At 57.8% G+C, this 24,087-nt stretch overlaps 1 protein-coding gene across 4 annotated transcripts in view; it reads right to left on the reverse strand.

Annotated features, from left to right (window-relative positions):
* Positions 1 to 1,423: 1,423 nt before the first annotated feature.
* Positions 1,424 to 24,087, reverse strand: part of KIF21B (kinesin family member 21B) — a 48,529-nt gene continuing 25,865 nt past the window's right edge. The window contains exons 16-36 of one of the 4 annotated variants that reach the window (XR_009347330.1): positions 22,394 to 22,501; positions 21,834 to 21,902; positions 21,227 to 21,459; positions 20,708 to 20,855; positions 20,251 to 20,445; positions 20,047 to 20,148; positions 18,636 to 18,801; positions 18,382 to 18,433; positions 18,136 to 18,193; positions 17,233 to 17,438; positions 17,077 to 17,151; positions 15,308 to 15,421; positions 13,374 to 13,412; positions 11,293 to 11,429; positions 10,199 to 10,379; positions 8,890 to 9,054; positions 8,452 to 8,569; positions 7,378 to 7,548; positions 6,625 to 6,824; positions 5,934 to 6,117; positions 1,424 to 5,507 (exon numbers count right to left, since the gene is read on the reverse strand). Coding sequence is in view for 2 of the 4 variants with exons in the window: in XM_059145568.1 (XP_059001551.1) it covers positions 5,453 to 5,507; positions 6,625 to 6,824; positions 7,378 to 7,548; positions 8,452 to 8,569; positions 8,890 to 9,054; positions 10,199 to 10,379; positions 11,293 to 11,429; positions 13,374 to 13,412; positions 15,308 to 15,421; positions 17,077 to 17,151; positions 17,233 to 17,438; positions 18,136 to 18,193; positions 18,382 to 18,433; positions 18,636 to 18,801; positions 20,047 to 20,148; positions 20,251 to 20,445; positions 20,708 to 20,855; positions 21,227 to 21,459; positions 21,834 to 21,902; positions 22,394 to 22,501 (2,592 nt within the window). In the remaining 2 variants the exon portion in view is untranslated. The remainder of the gene's footprint in view (positions 5,508 to 5,933; positions 6,118 to 6,624; positions 6,825 to 7,377; positions 7,549 to 8,451; positions 8,570 to 8,889; positions 9,055 to 10,198; positions 10,380 to 11,292; positions 11,430 to 13,373; positions 13,413 to 15,307; positions 15,422 to 17,076; positions 17,152 to 17,232; positions 17,439 to 18,135; positions 18,194 to 18,381; positions 18,434 to 18,635; positions 18,802 to 20,046; positions 20,149 to 20,250; positions 20,446 to 20,707; positions 20,856 to 21,226; positions 21,460 to 21,833; positions 21,903 to 22,393; positions 22,502 to 24,087) is intronic. The other 3 variants (XR_009347331.1, XM_059145568.1, XM_059145569.1) reach the window with 3 other exon arrangements.

Consider the following 24,087-nt stretch of genomic DNA (forward strand, 5'->3'; position numbering starts at 1 on the left):
CCCCAGAGGCCACAATGCTCAAGGATGGGCCGGAATCTCTGGGATCTGGGGACATGAGCTGGGGTTATCAAAAGGGAGGGTGACCGCTTCCCTACAGGAAAACTTCGTTGAGCTATTTAGTGACATTTCACAACTCACCGCCCCCAAACATGCCCACTCTTTCCTTCTCTCACTCACACATGCACTCGTTCAGTGGCTGGTCAGCACCTGAGGGGATACGGAACGAGCCAGAATAAAATCATTAGCCTAAAAAAGAAAAGACGGTGGGCTTTATGGTACAGAAATTATATCTTCATAAAACTTTATTAAACATGTTTTCTTGAGGGTTGCCTAGGGGGCTCAGTTGTTGGGCATCTGCCTTTGGCTCAGTCCTGATCCCAGGGTTCTAGAATCGAGCCCCACACTGGGCTCCCTGCTCAGTGGGGAGCCTGCTTCTCCCTCTCCCACTCCTTCTGCTTGTGTTCCCTCTCTCGATGCCTCTCTGTCAAATAAACAAATAAAATATTTTTAAAAATAAATAAATAAATAAAAATCTTTTCTTGAGAGCGAAACTGGACAAACGGGATATGTGCACACAGAGCTAACGCTGGGACACTGGTGCCTCCGGGACACTGACTTCTGAATGAAGCACAATCTAAAATTATGGGGGAGGGTGCCTGGGTGGCTCAGTGGGTTAAAGCCTCTGCCTTCGGCTTGGGTCATGATCCCAGGGTCCTGGGATCGAGCCCTGCATCAGGCTCTCTGCTCAGCAGGGAGCCTGCTTCTCCGTCTCTTTCTGCCTGCCTCTCTGCCTACTTGTGATCTCTGTCTGCCAAATAAATAAATAAAATCTTTAAAAAAATAAAATAAAATTATGTGGGAGCCACAGATTCCTGAAAAATAGTGGGAATGGGCCAAATACACTACGTGGCACCGGAAGGACCTACATCTTGAATGCATCACACACGGTGTCCTCCGGCCTCTGGAAAAGGTGCTGGCTGTGTTCGTGCAAGAAGACCAGTGCTGTGGCCAGGCACGTCGGGCTTCCAGTCATGGCTTTGGTCTCCCTAGGGCTGACCCTGAACATGTCCCTTCCTTTCTGAGACTTTGCCCATTTCCAAAACACAGATCACACAGAGGGAGTGAAGATCCAGGGAAAGATGCCTGAAATAGTGCTTGGAATACAGTAGGTGCTCATTAAGTGCTGGGGCCCTCTTCCAGCTCACGTACCTGTCCCAGGAGACAGCAGAGTCTGCAGGGAAGGCAACACTCTCAACACGGCTTTCTTGTTGGGCAAGCTCCACACTCACAGCCCAGGAGAGTCTCCTCAGGCTGGACCCAGCCCCAGAGGCCCACCCCACCCGCCCCAGCACCAACCCCCCCCACCCCAGAGAGGGGCCACCAGCCCAAAGCTGGCAGCTCTCAGGGGACACACCACGACAGATAATGGTCATTCGGGTTTTATTTATGACAACTTCTTAGAACACACACGTCCAGTCTAGGAACAGAAATGTACAGCATGAGGGCTTAAATAACTTTCATACACTATGTACAGTCATCGGCAGAGGTACAAAACATATTTACATCTTGTGCTATAGCCGCATAGCGAGGAGGGCATAAGCCAAACAAGACCCTGCAGCCTGGGCAGGGGGTGATCCCTAGAAAAGAGCTGGTAAGCAGGGCGGGGCCCTTCACTTCAGGGGTCTTCTCTGACCCTTGGCTCTTCTTGGAGTAGTTCCCACTTCCCTGCAAAGCCCTCGGGACAAGGGTTCAAAAAACTGGACTGGGTACGAGAAAAGTTGGGGGCTCGCTGGAGTGCTGGGGGAGGGCAGGGTGTGGGGACTAGAACGAAGATGCCCTAGAAAACGGAATTTTCCTTGTCGATTCTGTCCTTGCTCCTAAGAGGGCAGTGAGGGATCCTGGGAGCCAGGAAAGTAGGGCCAGGCCCATGGAGGCCTGTGGGGCCACTGGCCAGGCCCCAGCTCCTGAGGCTGGGCCAGGACAATGGGCTAAGCTAAGAGAGCGGGAAGCAGTTTCCTGTTTGGAATGGCAAACAGACAGATGCCACACGTTCAGGCCCCAGGGGCGCAGGGAGAAATTGCCCCCTTCGCAGGGCAGGCCCTGCCCGCCCCCCACATGATGGTGAAGATGCTGGGCTCAGGCTGGGGCTGGACACGCTGGGGGCTGCACCCACACCCACCCAGATTGCATCAGAAGATGCCCCCGGGAGCTGGGCTGGTGTATGTGAGGGGAGAGAGCGGGCCACTTCTAACTCCAGAGCCACAGTCTGCCCACGTCACCACTACAGTGGGTGGCGTGAGAAAGTCCCCGCCACGGTCTTCCCTACAATGACTTTGTGCTTTAGCTTGCCCTCTGCCCAGGTGACACCGCCCCAGGCGGGCAGCAGGGCAGGACCAGGGCAGGACAAGTGAGGGCTGGAGCTGTAGTGGTGGGAGGGGGGTAGGCAAACCACTCCCAGATCCGCAGATGGCCCTTCCCAGACCCACTGGGGTACCCTGACCACCTCAAAGGCTTGGGTGTGCCTTTCCTTGGCAATCTCCAAAGGCAACTCCACATGCTACCTTGGAGAACTGTGGCTGTCATGGAGGGATCGGCTACTCAAGTGACAGCAAACACTGAACTGATTAATACTTAGAATTCCAGGACTGTGCCCAGAGGGCCCAAAGACAGTCAGCTTCAAAAGCATTCAAGGGGGGCCCAGCCCCGGGGACAGGGAATGTGGCTCTGGGCTCCTTAGGCTCAAGAGGGCTGGGACCCAGTGTGGGCTCAGGCATTTAAAGACTTGGGGTGTGGGGTCAAGAGAGAGGGAGCTAACTCCTGAGCCTTCTGCTGTGGCTGGGCTGGTATTGGCCCCGACTCAGGTCTGCAGATGGGCAAAGTAAGGAGTAGGACGAGCCGCCCCCCAGAAGCAGGACAAGCCCTGGGCTGAGCCCTGGGCTGAGCGAGGAAATGCCCACGCAGATGCAGACATACTCAGTATAACTGCAGACAGAACCAAGCTGGGTGAGCCCCCTGGTCCCAGGTCTGCCCAGGCCACCCACCACCAGCCCTGCTATTTGTGCTCAAACCACAACCATTTTGTGCTTCCAACCTTTAGAACGCTGGGGGCCTGCCCCCTGACTATGTACCTTGGACATCCCTGGAGGAATAGACAGAGACTCTGAGCTCTTGGAGCACAGATTTCAGAAGGACTCAGGGCTCCCGAGGGACTTCAAGTTTAGAGTCAATGATAGTCGCCAGGACAGCAGAGCCGGCCTGCCATGAGGTAGCTGACCCAACAGAAACAGCAGGAAGTAGGCAATGCTGCTGAGCACCTCTCGCAGGCCCTAAGGTCATGTCTCGCGCAAGAACGGGCCTTTGCAGCTACAGTACCGTTCTGGGCTGGGGCCGCCCCAGCCCGTGGGGGCAGCACAGTCTTTTGTGTTTCTACGGTGTGTAAACAGTCATGCAGATGGAGTCTTTCTTACAGGTTGCAAGGTTGAAGCTTTCCGATCAGGTGGGGAGAAGGATGGGAAGGGAAGAAGCGCCTGCTTCCACGTGGCCGAGGGAGCAGCCAGGGCCCCTGCGCTGGCTGGAGGAGGAGGGACTTCCGGGGTGCAGGCTCCAGGAGGACAGGCTCCGGGGTGGGCGCTTCTTGCACACACGAGCTTACCCAGACTCCACCACTGGGGCAGGCAGGGACCTCCCAGGACAGCGGGGAAGCAGGGCTGGGGATTCAGGCCCCACAGGGGTTTTTCCCTTTTGCTGCTAGGACGGCCTCCTCTGCCCTGTGTGCCCCACCAGGGCTGCACAGAGGGGGCTCTGATCACCTGGCCAAATACGCAGGGTCACAGAGGTCAAACACAGAGCCACCTCTGGAAGGTCTAATAGTCACCGCATTATCTCCAAAGAGAGTCGGGGCTCCTGACTCCCAGACCGAGGAGAGGAAGCACAGGACCCGTTAAGCACTGGAGAAACCACTGTGGACAGGTTAGGGCGGAGGGATGTCTTGGGACGCCTCCCAAGGCCCGGTCCTGTAAATTCAGAATTGTCCCAACAGGGGGCGCTGGAACACGTATTTAACCACGTCCCCAGAGCCGTGAGCCCACAGCCCCAAGGCAAAAAGGAACTCAATGAATTTCTTCTTCCGCTGCTAATCTAAAACAGGAGGGTCTTTTGCCCCATGCCAGTTTTAAGGCTTGAAAACGTGTCTCCTGAATAACCAGAGAGAAAGAGTCCAGAAGGACTCCCGTCCCTGTCGGGGTGAAAACACAGGTGAGCTGGGGACGGGGCTGGGCCATCCTCACCATCCAAGCCACCCCCTGGTAGACACGATCCTCTGAGCTGCTTCCTACGTGGCCCACACAGGACTCTGGGAAGGGGGGCCCCTGGCCCTGGGCTGTGGGGTGGAGCTCCCCTGCCTTCTGGGGGCAGCGGGCACGGGACCCCGCTAGTGCAAAGACACATGTGGTGCCGCGGGCATGGCTGGTGTAAGGCTGCCCAGCATGGGGGCCAGGCCCCGGGATGGAGGAAGGCACTGAAGCGTCAGGCGGCCTAGAGGTCAGGGGTGCACTAGAATGGTCCCTGGGGGTAAAGTCTGGAATGGGCCCGAGCTGCACAGCGAACAGAGGAGGTGGCCCTGGAGGGCTGGTCGGGCGGATTCCCTTTGGATTCCTGGCCCCCGAGTGCTGAGGAAAAGAACATTTGGGGGAGAAACTTCAAGTCAGTTTCCAGGAGGCAACCGCAAAAAAATAAAATAAAATAAAATAAATAGCGGAAGTATTTCTGACCATCTCCCCAGAGGAATTTTTCTAGCAGCTCTACCTTGGCCCCATTGGAAAGGGACCCCAAGGGATGGCTGGGGTCAACAACAGGAAATAGCTGTTGGTGGCCAAGGGGCTAAGGGTCAGCTGCAGGGACCAGCTGCCAACACCTGGTTTCCATGGTTACCTGAGGACTATCATTTTGGGCTCAGAGGCAGGTGCAGTGGCTCCAGAGGCTGGATTAGGGGACAGAAGGGGAGGCCTGTTCATCAGGGGGCACGGCAGGGGCTGGGGCTGCTTCGCCTCCCCCTACAGATACCCATGACTGGGCCAGAGGTTAAGGAAGGGCTCGGCCAGCTCAGCAGGAGAGAATGTGGCCAGAGGGAGGGCAAGGGGAGCCCGAGGGGCTGCAGGGAGAGAGATGAGACAGGAAAATGCCCTTTGGCTTCACAGCTTAAATTCCTCCTCAGCCTCTCTCTCTCCCCGAAGAGGCAAGGGGAATAGTATCCTGTAGGAAGGTCAAGGGAGAGGCAGGAGAGCAGGAAGAGGGGCCATACCCGAGGCCCACACCCTCTGTCCCCAGGGCAGTTGGCCCCGTCAGACCACAGCTTCCCTTCTGTGCTGTCCAGGCTGCCGGGGTGGGGGTGGGGGGCCGAGGGTCTGGGAGCCGTCCTCGGAAAAGCAGCCGGGGTGAGCTCAGCTGCGCGCTCCTAGTGTGGCCCGCGGGGTAACCGCCGCACGCTCCAGAACTTCACCGTCAGGTCGCTGGGGTGGAGGACAGAGAGAGACTGGTCAGCTCTTAAAGCGGGCCTGGCTGGCGACCCCCAAAGTAAAGCATGGGCCGGCTTCTCCAAACTCCCCACATGTGGCTGGGGCCCAGGGGCAAGCATCGCCGAGGAGGAGGGCAGACTGCAGGGGCGGAGGTGGGGGGCTGCTGGGCAGAGGGAGAGGGCCTGGGGTCTCCAAGTCCCCAACAGAATTCTCCTCGTGGGTTTTCGTTGGTGTTGTTTTGTTTGGCCCAGGCCTGGGTTCTCCCCCTCTGCCTTCTGCCACCTGGCACCCCTCTCCTGGGGTCTGCCCCACTAGTCATGCTCGGAGGAGGGCGGGAGAAGAGCAGCAGGCGGGGTGTTCACTCCCGGCCGGGCAGGGCGTGGAGGGAGCGTAGGGAGGAGGAGTAAAACAATCTCATACCGTTGAGAAGCAGCTCAGACCGAAGTGGAGAAAGAGAGGGAAGAGGAAAGAGGGGCGAGTGACAGAGGAGGCGGGAGGGGAGGGTCAGGGCAGGGTGGTGGCTCGGCCCTTTATGGCCAGGACTCGGCGAGGAAGGCAGGGGGTGAGTCCGGGGACGTAATTCCACACCTTTACCCGGCAGTCACTGTTGGGGGAGAGAGGTAGAGAGGCAGAGAGAGAGAGAGAGACAGGAGGAGATGGGGAGGGAGAGAGGGGAGAGAAGGGACATGGTCGGACATGAAGGAAAAAGACGAGACCCCTCTGAGGAGCTCCCCGGTGGGCCAGAGGCCTGGGCATCCCCGGGATGGGGACCAGAGCTGGGGCAGGAGAGAGGCGGGTCTGGGGTGGGGGAGGGGGTGGCAGACAGCTGCTCTGTGGTCTGACAGCCGGGTTGGGGGCTGCTGTGGGCGGGGTGGGAAAGGCTTGAAGGCAAGTGGGTGAGTCCTGACCTGGGGCCCAGCACCTTCCTGCTCCCCTGCCCCTGGTGGGCACTCCCGGAGGGCTAGCAGAGGCTAGCGGGCGCCGTGGGGGTCTGCTCCAGGAACCGAGTCTGTTGGGACAACCGCAGGGGCTCCGAGGCCCCCCATCTTGCCCTGCCCACACCAGGGAGAGGGGCGGGGAACGCACACAGACCTCTCTGCCTGGCACCCACCTGGAAGCAGTGAAGATGTGCTTGGCGTTGGTGCAGATGGCATTGATGGGGCTGTCGTGGCCCCTGATCTCACCAATGGGTGTGAAGTTGTCCACGTTCCAGACCTTGATGACGCCCGCGCGGCAGGCGCTCAGTAGCATGGGGCGGCCCGGGACAAAGGCCAGGGCACACACCCAGTCCTTGTGTGCATTGGGGATTTGCTGCGGGAGGAGCAGAACCAGTGAGGCTTGGGGGCAGTGCTGAGGGGGGAGAAGCCCGTAGAGTGGGAAGAAGCTGGCAGAGGACACTGCAGTCACCGGGCTCCCCTCTGCCCGTGGGGTCCCTGGCCAGGCAGGCTAGCAGCCCCATCCAAGAGGTGGGCCAGGTGAGCCCATGCTGGGGATTGTAGGGGCCCTGAGATAGGTCCTTTGGCCTCCTACTCCAAGGCAAACTTAAGATCAGGCACTGGTGGAGAACCCTTCAGCCCTCTCAGGGGTCAACGCTCCAAGAAAGGGAACACAGTGAGTGGCTGAGCTTTCAAGTCAAACCTAGGGGCTAAGAGCAGCCCCTTTCTTAAAAGCAGCTGCACACGGGAGAGTAGAGGACAGGGAGGAGTAGAGGACAGGGGAGGCAGGGGAGTGGACACAAAGGGGAAGAGGGTGGAGAACAGGCAGGCTTGGGGAGCTCTGGCCCAAGACCCTAGGTCCCCAAGGCCCTGCCTGGACTGGGGAATGGCCTCACCCTAGCCCACCCCTCCCCTTCCGCCCACTGCACCTGAATGAGCTCCTGCTGCTCTAGGTCCCACTTCTTGATGCCATTGTCCCGGGAGCCGCTGAATAGGACATCTCCCTGGATGGCAAGACACTCGATACCGTCATAGTGTGGGGGTTCAAAGTTGTGCGTGGGACCAATGGTGCCCGTCACACACTCACCCAACTCGAACATCTGTGGGAAGAAAGACCGGTAGGGCATGCCAGGAGCACCTGCCCAATCTCACACGGCACGGTGGTCCCCAGGAGCCAGCAGACCCAGTGGCCCTGGGGGAGAGGAGCTTCCCCAACAGGAGAGGGCTGCTGGAGGGGCACCACTTCTTGCAGGGATAGAGGACTCTGAAGGCTTGAGTCTTGAGCCTTCCCAAGGGGACTGGGGCAGACTGGTTAATAGGTGAACGCAGGGGGTGACCCCACAGCTCAACAAGTAGCTCTTATGGAGAAAGGTGGCTTTGGGGTGTGAATCTCCTTTTCGATTTCTTTTATTTTTAAATTAAGTTGTTTAAATTTAATTTAAATTTAAAAGTTAAAAAATTAAATTTAAATTTTTTTAAAATTTTAATTTAAAATAAAAAAATAAATTAAAATTTAAATATTATAATATTTAAACTTTAAATATTATACATAATATTACTTGCCCTTGGAATAAAACATGATCATACCAACCACCCTCTGCTTCCCAGTTTCTGACTGTGTACCCCTGGTGTGCAATGACATAATTGGTGAGCAAACAAAATTAGTGTTGTTTGCTATCCTTTGTGTTCTGTTCGCATTTTCTTAGTTCGGTAGACGCACTACAGCCTGTTCCACGGCTTTTCCCTAACCGACGTGACTGCTATTCCAGCCTTAGACATCTGGGTCACTTTCAGTTCCGCACCACTTACAAAATAGCGCTGCATCTACTTTCTGCACACACCTCCTTGCCTCTTTGGGGTGATTTCTTCAGCAAAAATCCCCAGCGGTCTCATTATTTTTCATGAGGGCTTGCAAGGCCCCAGAGGGAAGGGGTGGGGGAGGGCAGGAGTAATGTGGAGAATGCTCCCCACCCCCTGTCCCAGAGGGAGGCCTTCTCAGGTACCTTCACGTAGTGGTCCTTGGAGCCGGTCACCACCAGGTCGTGCTGGCTGGCGGTCTGGGTGACGGTCAGGCACATCACAGGGCCGATGTGGCCAGTCAGCTTGCCAACCGGCTGGAACCTGCAGTGGACAGAGGCCCGCCAGTGGGGGGGACATGGATCAGAGGGAGCCCTAGCTTGTGGGGGCTGGTGGGGAGGTCTGTCCTGGAGTGAGTTGGTCGGCCAGGGCACTCTCCCTCCCAAAATGCAAGACCAAGAACCCAGACATCAGCTGCCCGGTGTCCTGGGGGCCTCGGAGGACAAGGATCCCGTATCTCAGAGCAGAGACCCAAGCCCAGCAGCTGGTGGGATAGAGCAGCACGGGGTTCTGCCAGCCCCAATGGGTGGTGCCCATAGTAAAGACCCGGGGGCCCTCCGCAGCACACCCCACATCCCCCTGACCTGCTCAGCTCCCAGATGCGGACGGCGTTGCCCGAGGCGGCATACAGCATGGTGCCTGAGGGGCTGAGGGCGATCTGGTTGATCTGATGCTCTCCCTGAGCACTGGTGATTGCACGGGTGGATGCGGCGGCACAGGCGTCCCCAGAGGTCACCTGGCCAGAGGACCTGCCGTGAGCAAGGAAGGCAAGGTCAGAGATCAAAGTGGTCTATCCACACAAGCCAGGAAAGCTCTCAAACCTCACTCAGACCAGGCCTGATACCCCAGCTCTTCCAGGAAGCCTCCTCTGGCTGACGGAGGGGAGTCAAACTCCTCCTGGAAGTTTCTGGTCTGACGAGGGAGAGACCAAGGGTGGCAGCGCCTCTCCGCGGCCAGCAGAAAAGTCCCTGTCCCTGAACGGGGCTTGTGGAAGCCACTTAATCTCTCTGAGTCCCAGTTTCCTCCTCTGTAGAGAGAGGTGATTACACCCATTCGTTTACTCTGCTTCTTCAGTTTTTTTTTTTTAAATAAAAGACTATTTTTTTTAGAGCAGTTACAGGATCACAGCAAAACTGAAGGGGATGGTTTCCCCTATTGCCCTGTCCCCCACATGCACAGCCCCCCTCATCATCATCCCCAGCAGAGGGGGGCCTTTGTTACAGTGGTGAGCCCACCCTGACACAGTATCGTCACTGCGGGCCACAGGTGACACGAGGACACGCCGTGGGTCTGGACCAACGCATGGTGACCCACATGCACCATTAGTCTCAGGGAGCTTCGCCGCCCTCGGAATCCCGTGTTTACTCTCTTTTAAAGATCAAGTTAAAGAACAGATGATGGCTTATAACGGCGACGCAAGGATGAAGCACGGCTCCCGCTGGGACAGTTTGGTTCTGCAGGGGCCCTCGTCTCACTTCCATCTCCCACATGTCCATCAGCCTGAGACTGTCAGGGGCAGAGCTGAGAACAGGCTCGGGAGGCCCACTGACGCAAAAAGGTGGCCAGCAAGGCGGCGGTCAGCCAACAGCCGCCTGCTGTCCCCACACAGGTTCCCAGCTCCCTGACTAGGCTCACAGGGGGATACCCAGCTCAGCCCAGGGCCTGGGAGGCTGAGATGGAGCACGGGGTCCAAGCAGGCCTAAGACTCACCCAGGCTGCTGCCCCAGACTCTGTTCCCCATCCCAGGGACCCCCACCTTGTCCCTCAGAGTCAGGTCGAGTCCCCTAAGGGCCTCTGCGCTCATCTGGCCAGACCGGGCTGTATTGAGTAGGTCACATGGGCTGGGCACAGGTACCCAGCCCACCACCAAGGGCCAGCTCGGGGAGTACCTACGTGAGGGTCCGGATGCACTTGGCCGAGTCCCGGATGTCCCACACCTTGATGTAGGAGGCTGACACGGAGAACACAAGCCCGGAGTGGCTACAGTACTTGAGGGACACCACGTTGTTGGGGTGGCCCTTCAAGGCCGCGATCTCCTGGCCTGTGACCAAGTTCCACATCTTACAGCTGCGGTCTGCAGGAGGCAGGGAGAGAGCCACGGGGACGACAGACACCAGTTAGCAGGGGCCCAGTAATGCACTCTCCCCACCCACAGGGGTTGTGGTGGGTAGGGAAGACAGTCCAGAGACTTCGAGGGGGAGGGGCCTCATGTCCAAGGGACAGGAAGATGCGCCGGGACCCGAGTGCTGCATGTGTGTGCAGAGAGACTCAGGAGAGGAGCTGGTCGGAGCTTCAGACCTGGGTTTCTCAAGCAAACTCTGCAGACACCAGAGTTCTCTGCGTGTATTGCCAAAGTACCTGGGCTAAAATGAAATTCTTCAGCTTCTGCTGTCTGTTCCTACAACTGCTAATAGCTGACAAAGTTAAGGGACAAGTGGCAAACACCTTTGAGGGTGAGAACCTGGAATCAATCAACCACACCCAGAATGACGGTCGGCCCCCTCTCGCCTTGCAAATAAAGATATAGTTGTCTTTCCAGTAGCATGTCTACTGCAGAGCTGTCCTTTCTGCTGGTCAAATTTTTCTGATTTTGTTGCTGAGACTAAGTAATCATGACTTTGAGGGGTCATAGGGATTTCTTAGCTGGAAGTGCTGGGGTAGACATCCGTGGAGGATAGTAGTGTTGAGGGCCTGGGATGAGCAGACAAGATGGGGCACCTGAAAAGCCTTCCTGAAGTTTCTGAGGAAGGTTTGGAAGAAAGTGCTGGATGGAGACCAGGGTCAGCTATGAGGGAAGGCTTGGTTGGGGGAACCCAAGATGGGAAGCCGTGAGCCAAAGTAAGAGCCATGAGACAAGGTAGTAGACAAGCTGAGCCCACATCCTCAACTCACGGGGGCTCTGGATTTCATCTTCACAGCCCACTCTAGCACAGGAAGCAGGGATGGGTGAGACCTTAATCTTACTGGCCAGTCTGGGTTCCACCCACCTTTGGATCCTGTGAACAGTAGCTCATCTGTGGCGTCTAGGCAGAGGATGGGCCTGGTGTGGCCCTCGGCCATGGAGACACACTGCAGTGGGGCCGTCCTCGCACCCTTGGCTCCTCCAACGGGGGTGATGACGCCCCTTCCCAGGAGAGAGGGAGAAAGGGTGCACCTGTCAGCCAGGGAGTCTGAGGCCAGGCCGAGTGAGGTATGCAGGTAAGAGGGGGACAGAACCAACAGGGGACTAGGGCGGATGAAGGCAACCCCTGAGACTCAAGCTCAATGCCGTTGATCCATTGATGTCAGAGCTGGGGACAGCCTGTGGGGGCAGGGAGGGCTGGTCTGGACGAGAACCTGTCAGTCACAGCCCTGAGCATGCCTAGGGGAACGAGCCGTGGGTAGAAGGAGGAGACATGGACACTGCCCAGGGGGAGCTCCCATCTGATGCCTGCCTGACCCAGATCCTGAGGCCTAAATGCGTGCAGGCCCCAGAGGCCCGAGGGCTAGACAGTGGCCGCACACTGCTACAGTTAACCCAGGTTGTGGCGAGGGGTGCGGGCTGTGATGGTGCTTAGGCTGTCAACCTCCCAGCACCTCGGTGGTGCCAGGACAGCCCTCTGTCAGCGACTTCTTCTGGGGCCGGCCCCTCCCAAGCAGAGACACACACGTTCACTCCCACCCACCCTCCAGTCCCTTTGGGACCTGCAGAGTCAGACCTGTGACTGTCATTTACAAAGGCCAAAATCCCTCTAGGGTGCCCCTAGAGCTCTGAGTTAGGGATGTCCAGGGTCCCTGGGGAATGAGGCCATATGCACCTGGGGGAGCAGCGCCTCGCTCCCCATCCACAGTCTGGGAGGGAGCACGAGCACCCCCTTGGCAGGCAGGAGCGTTTTGTTAAAAGCCAGCCTCCTGGAGGTTCTGGAGAGTGATCTTTTCTGAGTGAGCGTCTTTGGGAATGAGGCCCTGGCCGAATTATGTGCAGGTCTGAAATATGTTCTAGTTCCTTCCCAAAGACAATGCTGTTCCTCCCAGTGACGCCATGTGGCCCATGGCCTGCTGAAATGAGCCGTGTTCCAGCCATAGTGCCTCTCACAGCCCCCATGGACGCAGCCACGCCCCCCGCGAGGACAGCAGTCAGAGGGCCAGCTGCCAGACAGGTGTCACAAGTGACCAGCCCCCAAGCTGGCCCAGCTCCCTGCTTTCAACCCTGGTTTGGGCCCAGCTGTGTGGCTGTGCAAAGAGCCCAGACCGCTATGGGAAGTATGTCACCAGGATAACCCTCATCACTGAGAGAGGCTGGGAGGCTGGCTAGCTTCTGGTCATGGCAAAGCCTTGCCCCCCCGCGGGCAGGCTTGCAGACCAGGAGGTGCGGTGAGCAGGGGGTGCTCTAGGCGAGCTGGAGGGAACTCAGAGCCTAGCGCTGACCACCGGCCTGTCAGGAGCTCAGGCCCACCAGGTCCCAGGAAGTGCTCCTTGTTGTGTGGTGCTGTGCTGGGGGCGCTGGGGAAACTGTCCCCTGGGCACCCCAAAAGCTGGGAAGGGAGGAGGTCTCCTGGCAGTCCTGGGCCATGTGCCAGGAGGTGTGGGCAGCAGGCTCCCTTGGTGCTCCTCTCAGAGGAGCTGAAAAGCACACCTCACCGGGCACAAGCTGAGCAAATCACAGGGATGCTGGAGACAGCCACCAACACCCGGCCAGCTGGGCCCTGCGGGCCCCAGGGTTGTCTACACCCCTGCCCCTCCCCCAAGCCCTCAGCAGCTCTCAGTCCCAGCCCCGGCCCACCCCAGGCTCCCAGGCTTTCCCCGTGCCTGCCCAGGAGACAAGGAGAGAACAGCACCTGTGGCAAGCAAATATGCCCCCCTCCCCAAGCCCCCAGCTCCAGCCGGGCCTGGCCAGTATGAGGCCACGCAGCGACCCTGAGAGGGAGGAACCACGGGTGGAGGGGGTAGGGAGGAGGCAGGCCAGGGAGGAGGGCAGCATGCTGAGGACAGGGGGTGTGCAGGCAGGAGGGTGGTGCGGCAAAAGGCAGAGAGGGGAGAGGAGAGAGTGAGAGCTGGGGAGCCAACACGGGAGACATTCTGTGTGTACCTCAGGACCTCCGACAAAGAGGAGTCGCTGTCATCAGACCTGGGGAGGGCAGAAAATTAGCTGGATTAGGGGAGAGAGGAAAACACACGAATGGGTTATGCGGGTTATGCTCTTCAAGGGCAGCGGGGAGAGGCAGGGGTCAGGGCACTAAGGGACAGCAGGAGAGGAGGTGGGGAGGGGCGGGTCGCCGGGGTGGGGGTGGGGGTCCCTCTGCTACCAGGGCAGGAGTGAGGAGGGGACCATGGGAGCTATGGGAGCGCCAGCCCCACACTCTGGAGAGACATCTCAGCTTGCGGGCCGTTTGCTGGTTCCAAGCCCCTGGCTACCCCATTGTTCGAGCTGGGGACTCTCTGCCTTGCCCCAGCAATGCTCCTCCATGCCTGAGGCCAGACGAAGCCATGCTTGCTGCTACCTCTCCCTGGGAGCTGGCCTCTTGCAGCCATTCCTCAGGGACTTACTAATTCACAAAGCCCACTGCCCCAGCGAACCCATTGGGCTACACCTAGGAGCCAGGCCTGCACCACACATGGGCCCTAAGACCTGGCCCACCAGATAGGACCAAGGTCTGCAAGACCGCCAGGCTGGACGGGCCCGAGTCCCATGTCAGTGCTTCTGGAAAAGGGGCCTGTTGATTGCAAACGTGTGGTGGGGAGGTGGCGCCCCGGCTGGTGTGGTCCAGGTTTGGTACCCGCCTCCCGAAATGGGAACTGAGCCAAAGCGGGTCTGGGGAAGGAGCAGTATTTTGACCCAACAAGGGGTGTTTCTGTGCGGAAGGGCTGATTTCAGGTGCCAGGTGCAGGAAATAACACTTTCTAGCCTGGGCTCCCCGGAACAACAGCACTGCACCCCTCCTCCCTGCCAGGCTGGAGAAGCTTTTAGGGAGCCAAGAGACGAGCCCTCTCAGAGGCTGCAGAGATGGGAGGAGCCAGACGGGGGTCCAGAGTGTAGGGAGCATGGAGCCAGGCACACGAAGGCTAGGATCCCCCCCAACCCAGAGCAGAGTCCCATTGTTTGGAACAGATGATGGAGGATGTCAGAAGCCCTGGGTTCTGGAGCGCCTGGCTGGCTCAGTTGGTTGGGTGACTGTCTTCAGCTCAGGTCACGATCCTGGAGTCCTGGGATCAAGTCCCGCATTGGGCTCTCTGCTCAGCAGGGAGTCTGCTTCTCCCGCTGACCTCTCTCCTCTCATTCTCTCTCTCTTTCCCTCTCAAATAAATAAGTAAAGTCTTTAAAAAAAAAAAAAAAAAGAAGAAGCAGCAGCAGCCCTGGATTCTGGGCCCAAGTCCTCTACTCTCTACAGGAATATCCTCAGGCCTCTCTAAGCTTCGTTTCCTCCTCTGTGAAACAGGGAAAACAGTGCTCACGGCTGATCTGTGGTCCACATGAATCACACATACGAAAACCCCCTAAATGCGGGACCACCCCTCGCCCCGGCCCTACTCGCCAGAGTCCCAAAGGCCCCACCGGAGCTGGATTTATAGCTGGGCTGAACCTGCCGCAGGAAAGCAATTGGGGGTCCCTTTCTGCAGGGACAGAAGGGCCCCTGGGCCTCGTCTGAGCACAGGCAGCAGGAAGAGAGTGGCTGAAGTTCTAGGAAGGGGCTTTAGAGAAGAATGCAAGTGTCAGCGGAGGAGGACTCAAGGCGCAGTGAGTGAGTCCCCACGGGGGGCCAGATCTGCACGCACAGCCCCACTGACTGCTCCCCATCCCTGTGGCCTCCGTCTTGCCCTCTCCTGAGGTCACAGCATGCTGGGGGAAAGGAAGGGTCTGCAGATAGAACAGAAAGGACGGAGATGCCCGGAGGAGCGCCAGAGCCTCATCTCTTGGAGGGGCTGGGACAGCATGGTCAGGGGCCGCCCGGCTGCCCCGGATCCGCCTGCGGCAAGGACCAGCCCACCTCCTCCGCACCTTCCCCGGCCTGCCCTGGCTCTTACTTGTCCAGTGCTGAGCCTTGGCTCTGATTACTGGTGAGACGAGAGAAGACGTTCCGGTCGTTGCGGGGCCGAGTAGGAGGGGACGAAGGGGGCGTGAATCCCACATCTGTGGACCTGGGGAGCGGGGACAGAGCGGCATCTGTCAGTGAGCGCAGCCCTGGCCCACAGCTTCCAGCACCACCTACTGTCCAGTTTGGAAGGCCCGCGGGGCGGGGCTGGCTGTGCAGTGATCCCAGAGCCCAGCAAACCGCCCATCGTCATTATTCAAGGATGCCACACTTGGGAATTCACCTGCTCGTTACAGTGTATTAGTGACCCCAAATGAGCTCTCGCACTGCTTTGGGGGTCATTCCCAGACAGCAAGCAGAGCAGCAAAAAATCCACGTCCCCAAGTGTTCCCAGTGGAGGTCAAATGAGGCGCTTCTCTGCCTGCCTGTGGCCTTCCCTGTGGTCTATTTAGGGCCATGTTTTTTGCATTTTTGTGCTTTTCGTTGGTGACTCATGGTTTAAAATGCCCCCAAAGCATAGTGTGGACGGGCTTCCTGGCACGTGTCTAAGCACAGGCAGGCTGTACTGTGTCTTATGGAGAAAATACACATGTTACACAAGCTTCATTCAGGGCGAGTTATGATGCTGTTGGTTACAAGTTCAATGTTAAGGAACCAACAATATGTATTAACTAAGCTGACTTTAAACAGAAACACACATGAAGCAAAGGTCTGCGTTGATTGGCTGGTGAAATATTGTGACCAGAAGCGGTCAGGAACCCAACCCTGCATTTCCCCAGGAGCAGAGGCTGATTCAGTGTTCACGGTGCTCGGAAGAACCTAAGTGAATCGAGGGGAATACGGAGGATTCACTGTGTCATCAGGGGAGAGTCGAAGACTTCACTGCCCTGCCCCATTCCAGCAGCAGAACATCCCTCTCTTTGGAAAGTTGTCATCAGCTTTGGCCTAAACCCTCCCTTCCTTTGAAGAGTCTTCATGAGTTTGGCCTAAGTCCCTCTGACTGCCACCTAAGTGTGTTCTCGGAATGCACAGGTGAAGGGATGGTTATCACCCATCCATCTACCTGCCAAAGGCCCCACCACAAGCCACCAGCATGGGCATCTGCTCAGGCTTTGGACAGACGGGAAGGCTGGGAGCCTGAGCAAGTGCTCCGGTCACCTACCTGGTCGGGTGGCAAGAGGTCATCTTGATCCCCTGCTCTGCTACTAGTTGTGGGACCTGGAGAAAGCCATCGGACCTCTCCAAAAATCAGTGCATGGACCAGAGGCGGGTGATCTAGAGATCACCTGGTGACCTGTAGAAGCTCTGCAGGTCCCAGACCAATTAGAGACTTGTCCACTGTTTTGCAATCATCTCCCGGTTTTTCTTTAAACATCTACGTGACTCTCACGTGACAAGACCTTAGAAAGCTCACGTGAGACCTCAGCATGACAAGACCTTAGAAAGTGCTGAGACCTCCCAAGGAGCCCTTGTCATGAGCTGAAGCACTTCAGGACAATGACTGCAGAGCCACCAGCATTGAGCCCGCATCAGCCCACTGGCAGCGGGCTTAGCCATCCGGTTCAAGGTGCTTATGGAGATTATGTTTGCTAATCCCACGCCTGGTAGGATGGGGAAGGGACCATTAGGGGCAGCGGAATGACTTAGTGAGATTGGCCCAGATTCAAGTTTGCATGACGACCTCCAGAGTAGACCTTCATAGTGACTCATGCACCCCGCGACGGCCGGGACTCTGGTGTAGGTTCGGAAATGAGCTCTCACCTAATGGGCTGCCCTCGGTCATATGACTTCCTTCGGGTCAGAGGGGATGTCTCCGTGCCTCGAGACTGCCGGGGGCTAGAACAGAAGGGTCCCATGAGGCCCAGACCTGACTCCCTGCCCACCCTGCTGACCCATACCCCGGGCTCCCCTCCTTACAAAGTACTGCCTCTGCTGGGCAGGCTGATGGTGCGCGAGACCTTGTCTCGGTAGTACGGGTCTCGGATGGAGAGGCCGACTCCGTCCTCTTTGATCTCAACAAGGGAGGCCAGGGACTTGGTGATGTTCTTGGTGGAGCTATCCAGCGGGGGACCCAGGCACTCAGCTGACACAGCCTTCATTTGGGCAGACAGTTTGGGCTCACCCTGGGAATGGAAGGACTGGGGTGAACCAAGTTGCCCAAACATAAAGGGGGGCTGGGAGAATTCTAACGAAGGAAATAATGCCTCTTGGCCTACGGTAGAACCACCAAAGGAAGAGCCAGGTGAGTAGCACCCAGAGACCCTCTCTCAAGGCTTCTAGAGAAGCCAAAGCACTAAATGGGTTTTACGACCCTTATCCAGACTCTGCACATACAGAATGCCCAGGATGACCTCTTTGCTAATCACCACCGAATCAGCTTATCCAAAAAACTATGCACAATTCATTGTTCGCTGTATGCAGCTCCCCCCTTCTCTGTTTAATAAATCCTGTTCCTTAGTTCAGACTAGTAACTGATCCCTCGTTGGTGGGTGCTGACTCCCATGCTGTTGAATCAGTAATCTGCATGCAGAATAACTAAAGGTCTAGACTTAGTCTTTGACCCAGAGCATGAGACAGAGTCTTGGGCAGGAATGGGGAGATTTCTGAAAGCAGGGCCTCTGGCTCCCGTGACATCACTGGGCAGTGACCCCCTCCACCTCTCCCACCATCCACCTACCTCAAAAAGAATGGGTTGTCACCAGTTACTCATCTGGGGACCTCCCAATTCCTCCCAGCTGGAGGCAATACTGAGTCAGGGCTGGGGCGTGAGGGCAGAGCCACAGGAAGGGGGAGACCAGGCCCTGAGGCAGTGGCGCTCACCTTGAACTTGAAATCATCATGACTGGTGGAACCTTTCATGGTGAATGACTGGGAGAAGCTAAGGAAGAAGCAGAGGGAGTTCAGGCTCCTGAGAGCTTACGCACTGGCTCTCTGAGCCTTAGGTCCTGGGTTCCAAGGAGCCCCCAGATAGGCCTAGCCCTGGGACCCTATGGCAACCCGCAGCCCCCCGACCAGCCCCAGGTTTATGCTGTGAGCCAACCGCTCCCTCCCAACTTAGAAACTCACCTCCCCTCGGAGAACTCGGAGATCTCCTCATCCGTGCTGGCGTAGCCGTTCTCTGGGGGAGGAGAGGAGGGTTGAGAGGCCCCAACAGAGTGAGGGGAGGGGGGATGGCCTCCCTCCCATATCTCATCCACTGGCATCAGGCTGGGGCTCCTGAGGGAGTTCTGGGGGCGGTGAGGGTCCCCCCCCCAGGGGTTCGAGCTAGGCCACCCTGGGAGAAGGCCGGAGCTTCGAGGCCTTGCCCACAGCCGCCGTACCCTGTTGCACGTTGTTGATGAGGGCCTGCAGCTCGGGGTGCGCCTCCGCCTTCTCTCGCAGGGCGTCCAGGAGCAGGTGGTTCTGAGAGGAGCCTGCTATGTCGGTCTGCCTCAGCCGCCCCTCCAGCAGCCGGATCTGGGCCTCCTTCTGTGCCACTTGCAGCCCCTGCAGGCAAGGAGATAGGCCTGTGTTTACCCTCCCCAGCCTGGAATCCTGGGGACCCTCATCACCACCCTCAATCTGCTCCCAAGACACAACAGGGGTGCCCCACCCCGACATCACCCCCCATGCCTGTCCCAGAGCCGGACTAACTCCCCGATGTCACCCTTGTCCCTGCCCTAGAGCCGGGCTAACTCTCCAACATCACCCACGTGCCTGCCCCAGACCAGAGATGCACCACTCCCCTCCTTAACTTTACTCACATCCACAGGCTGGTAGAGGTCGCATTAGGCTACACTTCCTTGTTATGGGCTGAACTATGTCCCCACCCTCCCAAATTCCTATGTTGACCCTCTAACCCCCAGTACCCCGGACAAGTGACTATATTTGGAGAGAGGGTCTTGAGAGAGGTAATTCTGTTAAAATGGGGTTTTTAGAGTGGGCCCCAATCCTGTATCACCGGTGGCCTTGGAAGAAGTCAGGACGCAGGCGCACACGGAGGGAACACAGCATGAAGCGGGAAGGGAGTCCTTTCACAAGCCAAGGAGAAAGCCTCAGAGGCAACTAGTCCTGCTGGTGCCCCTAACTGTGGACTTCCAGCTCAGAACCGAGAAAATCAGTCTGTGCTGTTTGGTGCCCCTGTCTGTGGTACTTCATCAAGCAGCCCCCCAGAGGAACTCAGTCCCCGTAACCTGGAGGAGAGCTGGGAGCTTCCCGCAGACAGGGGACGTCTCCCCGGCCCCTCGCCAGAGTTATGCTGCGTGGATACTGGGCGGTGTCTGTCCTCAAAGACCACAGGCCCCAGCAGGAAGGTGGCCCATCCTCCAGCCAGCTCTCTGTCGGGGAGAGAGCCCATCTGATGGGAATGGGGGCTTTCTGCTTCCTGCTGCCCCAGCCCTGGCATACACACTTCTCCCAACATGCCCGAGCCCTGCTGGGGATGCCCCTGGACCAGACATGAGGGTCATTTCTAAGGGAGGGCCTGCTTTGTGACCGGCATCACAAAGCACGCGCCAAGCCCCAAGCACGCGTCACCTTGTGAAAGGCACACAGCAAGCCAGGAGCTTGGTGCTGTCCTCGCCCCCGGTTTGAGAGCTTGGGAATCAGGGGATAGGAGTGAAGCAGCTTGCTCTAGCCTGTAAGTGATGGCTCAGGAGCCAGGCCTGTGTACCTCCCCAGGAGAGGGGGATGACAGAGATGCTGCGACTACAGCTCCCACGCCCCCCACCTCCCGGAGGAGAGCTGGCCCACCTTGTCGATGGATGCCTTGAGGAAGTTGTCCAGCAGGAGGCGGGCTTCGGCCAGGGAACAGGAGCTGATGACCACGGATGTGTCTGTGGAGTCCAGCTCCTCCTAAGACGGAGAGGCAGAGACCCCCTGTCACCGAAACTGCCCCCAACGCCCCGTTGTCCCTCCTGCCTCCTCCTCAGCCGCCAGGCCAGGCCCCGTGGGCACCTTGGTCTCCTCCAGCTGCACGATGGTGGCCTGGCAGTCGGTGATGCTGTCGTTGATATAGTCGATGTTGGCCGCCAGCACCTCAATCTCCTCGGCCAGCTCCTGCAGGCCCTTCTCCTCCTCCGGGCTCTCAGCCTGCAGCCGTTCCCGCTTCCTCCGCAGCGCCTCCTGCAGGAGGAACAGCTCCTCCCTTTTCTGCAGGGAGGGGGATGGAAAAGCTTCAGGTTCGCTGCTGCCCAGCTCTGCCCACGGTTCCCTTCAGGCCGGGTCCCTGGGTGCCCCCTGCACCTCGGGATTCCAGAGCAGGTACAAGGAGTGGGTGGAAAGGGGACGAGGCGGTCTGAGGAGCCAGAGACATCAGAAGTGGCAGAGACATCAGAAGTGGCAGAGGACAGGCGGAGGGGAGATGGGAAGGAAGCAGAGGCAGGAGCCCGGGGACCCTTGTGCTCAGGCCCACCTTGATGAGCCGCTCCATGTCAGCCTCTAGGTTGACAATGGTCATCCTCTGCATGACGATGTCAATAATCCTCCGTTCCAGGGACTGCCACTTGAGCCTTGCAGCCTTACTGAAGCTCTGGCTGGCCCCCTTCTTCTGGAACTTCTTTCTGGGAGACAGACGCAAAGGGAATTGGTTGGGAAGACTCCCTTTTATAGTTTTCTTTCTCTTTCAGGTTTTCTGTATGCATTTGGTCATTTAACACTGTTAATGACATGTTCTTTGGGGGGAAAATGCATTTTTAAAATCATCTTGTTGTATTTTATCTTTTTTTTTTTTTTTTTAGCATAAGTGTACTCTTTAATCCCTATTCCTTATTTCCCCAACCCCCTACCCACCTGGTTAGGAGCATACTCAAGCTCTGTAACTCCACGGGCACCCCGCACGCCCCAACCCCATAGCTGACAGCCGTGGGGACCCATCATAGGACCCCCACTTCCCCCAGGCTCGCCTCCCCCTGGCCCTGACTGTCCACCTCACCTAGTAGGGCGGGTACCGTTGACAGCAGGTGCAGGGTGGTCCCCCAAGAAGTGGTTGATTTGGCGGTTCCACTGGCGCACGATGCTGGAGACGGAGCGGGCCCCTGATTCAGCCTCAGATGATGTGGTGCTGGCTGACACCTCAGCCCCCGAGTCCAGCATGGGAGGCTTCAGTCCAGCACGCCCCGCCACCCGCTCGGACATGGGCTTGGCCAGGCGCCTCAGTGCAGAAACCTGGGGCAGAGAACAGAGGAACCCAGTGAGAGGGGAGTGGCTCTGGACTGGGGGTTGCCAGATAGAATGAGTCCAAGAGAAGGCTCTGTCCTCGCCTGAGCTAGAGACTGAGAGACAGCCAAGGGCAATCTGGTGTGAAATGAACACGAGAGACTTCTACCTTTCTCATTAAGGTCTCAGGCCTCTGGGACCAGAGCCTGTAGCCTGCCTTCATGCCGCAGCCCTCTTGTTGAGTAAGGCCCTTGTGATGGGCCTCACGCAGGCTCTGCTCCCCTGTGTGTGCTGAGTGACAAGGGAGAGCCAGAGACACCGGTGGGATCGTCCCCTCCCAACTCCAGAAGAACTCAGGAGAAAAGGAGCCGTGTCTCGCTCACCTCCTGGGTTTTCCTCCTCAGGACAATTTCCTGCTGCCGCTTCTGGGACTCGAGCGCTCGGATCTGAAACTATGGGTAAGGGAAGGGAACTGGCATCCACACTTAGGCCCCACGGCCTGGTCTGCCCAGCTCTGTAGGCGAAAGCCTGGCTTTTGGGCAGATTCTCGTTTAGCCTGAATTTATTGATCATATGTGACCCCAAGTCTGGCCCCCATTGCAGAGGTCACCACGCAAACCGTTCTCTGGGAGCAGGGAATTCCCTCAAGATCTTATCCACACCATGGCAGGGAACCCGTGACCAGCGGGCTCAGGGACAGGAGCTGCACAGTCCTAGCTCTGGCTTGCTGGTGACCTGGGCAAGGGCCTGCCCTCTCTGGGGCTTGAGTCTCCCCACTCCCCACCCTGCACTAGAGGGGGCGGACCAGGAGCCTGCCGTGCAGGTTCCCTCCCATGCTAGGCTACCTCCTACTGCAAGTGTGACTGTTACTGCTCAGGGTCATGGGAGCTGAGAAGCAGCCAGGCACACAGGGAGGTAGCAGTCCCCAAGGGCTGCCCCTCACCTCCTGCCGCCGCTGTTCCTTCTTGAGCTGAGCAATCTCCCGGTTCCTCTTAGTCTCCACCAGCCGCCGCCGCTGCTGCTCCTCACGCATTTGCTTCATCAGGGCCACCTGGGACGGGCAGGGGTGGTGGGGGTGAGGCGCGCTGGGCAGTGGGGACCCACAGCCTCCAGGGAGGCCTGGCTCTGAGGATGCTGGGCAGGGGCGACAGCCGGCCAGGCCACACTGGTTTGGGGCTCAGGGGTCTGGAGTGAGGAGTCTGCTCCCACTCCTCCATGTGCGCTGAAGCTGCCAAGTGCCTGGGCACCCCAGATGTACAGGTGTGACCACTCTGCAAAGTTTAACCCTGACCCCCACTTTCAAATGTCACGGCCCCCAGTGGCCTCCTCCCTGAGCCACCATCCTGGGTTTGGCTGTTCGAGGACCAGTCTGGGGATGCTCGAGGCAGCACTGCCCTCTGTCCCATGGATAGCTGAGCAGGAGACAGGGATGAGGTGAGAGTCCAAGCCACATTCTAGGGCCAGGCTCGCAGTCACAATAAAAGCCACCACCATTTATCAAAAACATGCTATACACCAAGCATTGTTCTTGTGACGGTCACATGAGTGAGGCATTACCATTCTCGTTTTATAAACAAGGAAATGAACCTCAGAGAGACAAATGACTTAGAGTCATAAAGCTGGGCATGAACGGTCAGACTTTTGGCCCAGGTCATTTTGCCACTGCCCCCAGTCTAGCTCTTAATATAGCTCCACAGAAGACAGCCTGCCAGTTCAGAGCAAAACCAGTGATCAAGCATAGGAATTCTGGACCTGGAGTCATCAGAGCTGTGGCAAAGGCACAGAGAGCACCCTTGGTGTAGCCTGAGACAACTTGACTGGCTAGAGAGCCATGTACCTGGGGTCCCCTCCCGCCACGTCCTGGGGCCTGAAGCATGACAGTGCAGTGCACACAGGGTTTTAGACACTTTCCAAGTAACAGGGAAATGAGAGTCACGCGGATGTCGATCCTTCTGCCACTGAGGCCTCAGACATCACCAGAAATATCACCAGCCTGCCCTGCCCTGAGGACAGTCTTGAGAGGAAATGGCCTGAGAGGGAGGGAGGCAAGGCTCTAAAGGGGCTGGGGGGAGGGGTGGTTGGCTTCTCTCTGAGAGAGCAGGCTCTGCAGGGGTGAATCTACAGAGAGGAGGAGGGCTTGCTGCTGCTGCTGGGTCTTCAGGGTCCAGAATGAGTATTTTCCCCAAGGATGGGCACTGAGCAGGGCAGCCCAAGCCTGACCCGAGATGGTGGTATCTGCTGGGGTCAGGGGTCAGAGGCTTCCTGGGGAGGAGCTGTGTCCCCCTAGACGGAGAGCCATCGGCCCAAAGTCGCATGGCTTCCTTTCCCATGCACAAAATGGGAATAATAACCGGACCTCGTTCATGAGGTTCTCCTCAGGACTTTAGTACCTACGCTCATGCACATTAGGCGACTAGCCTAGAGGCTGGCCACAGTCAGCATGAGAACAGTGGTGATTACTGTTATTATTAGACCCAGGGACCCCTACTGCCCCCCTGCCCCTCGCCCCTGCCCCGCCCCAGCGAGAGGCCTCAACAGGTCCTCAGGCCGCCTGGCCGCAACTGTAGTGCACCTTCCTACCACGGGGGGCAGTGTTGAGCAGCACCCCCGGAGCTCCTCCCCTGCCCCTCTACTGGA

This window comes from Mustela lutreola, chromosome 14, assembly GCF_030435805.1.
Source record: "Mustela lutreola isolate mMusLut2 chromosome 14, mMusLut2.pri, whole genome shotgun sequence".
Lineage (NCBI taxonomy): Eukaryota > Metazoa > Chordata > Mammalia > Carnivora > Mustelidae > Mustela > Mustela lutreola.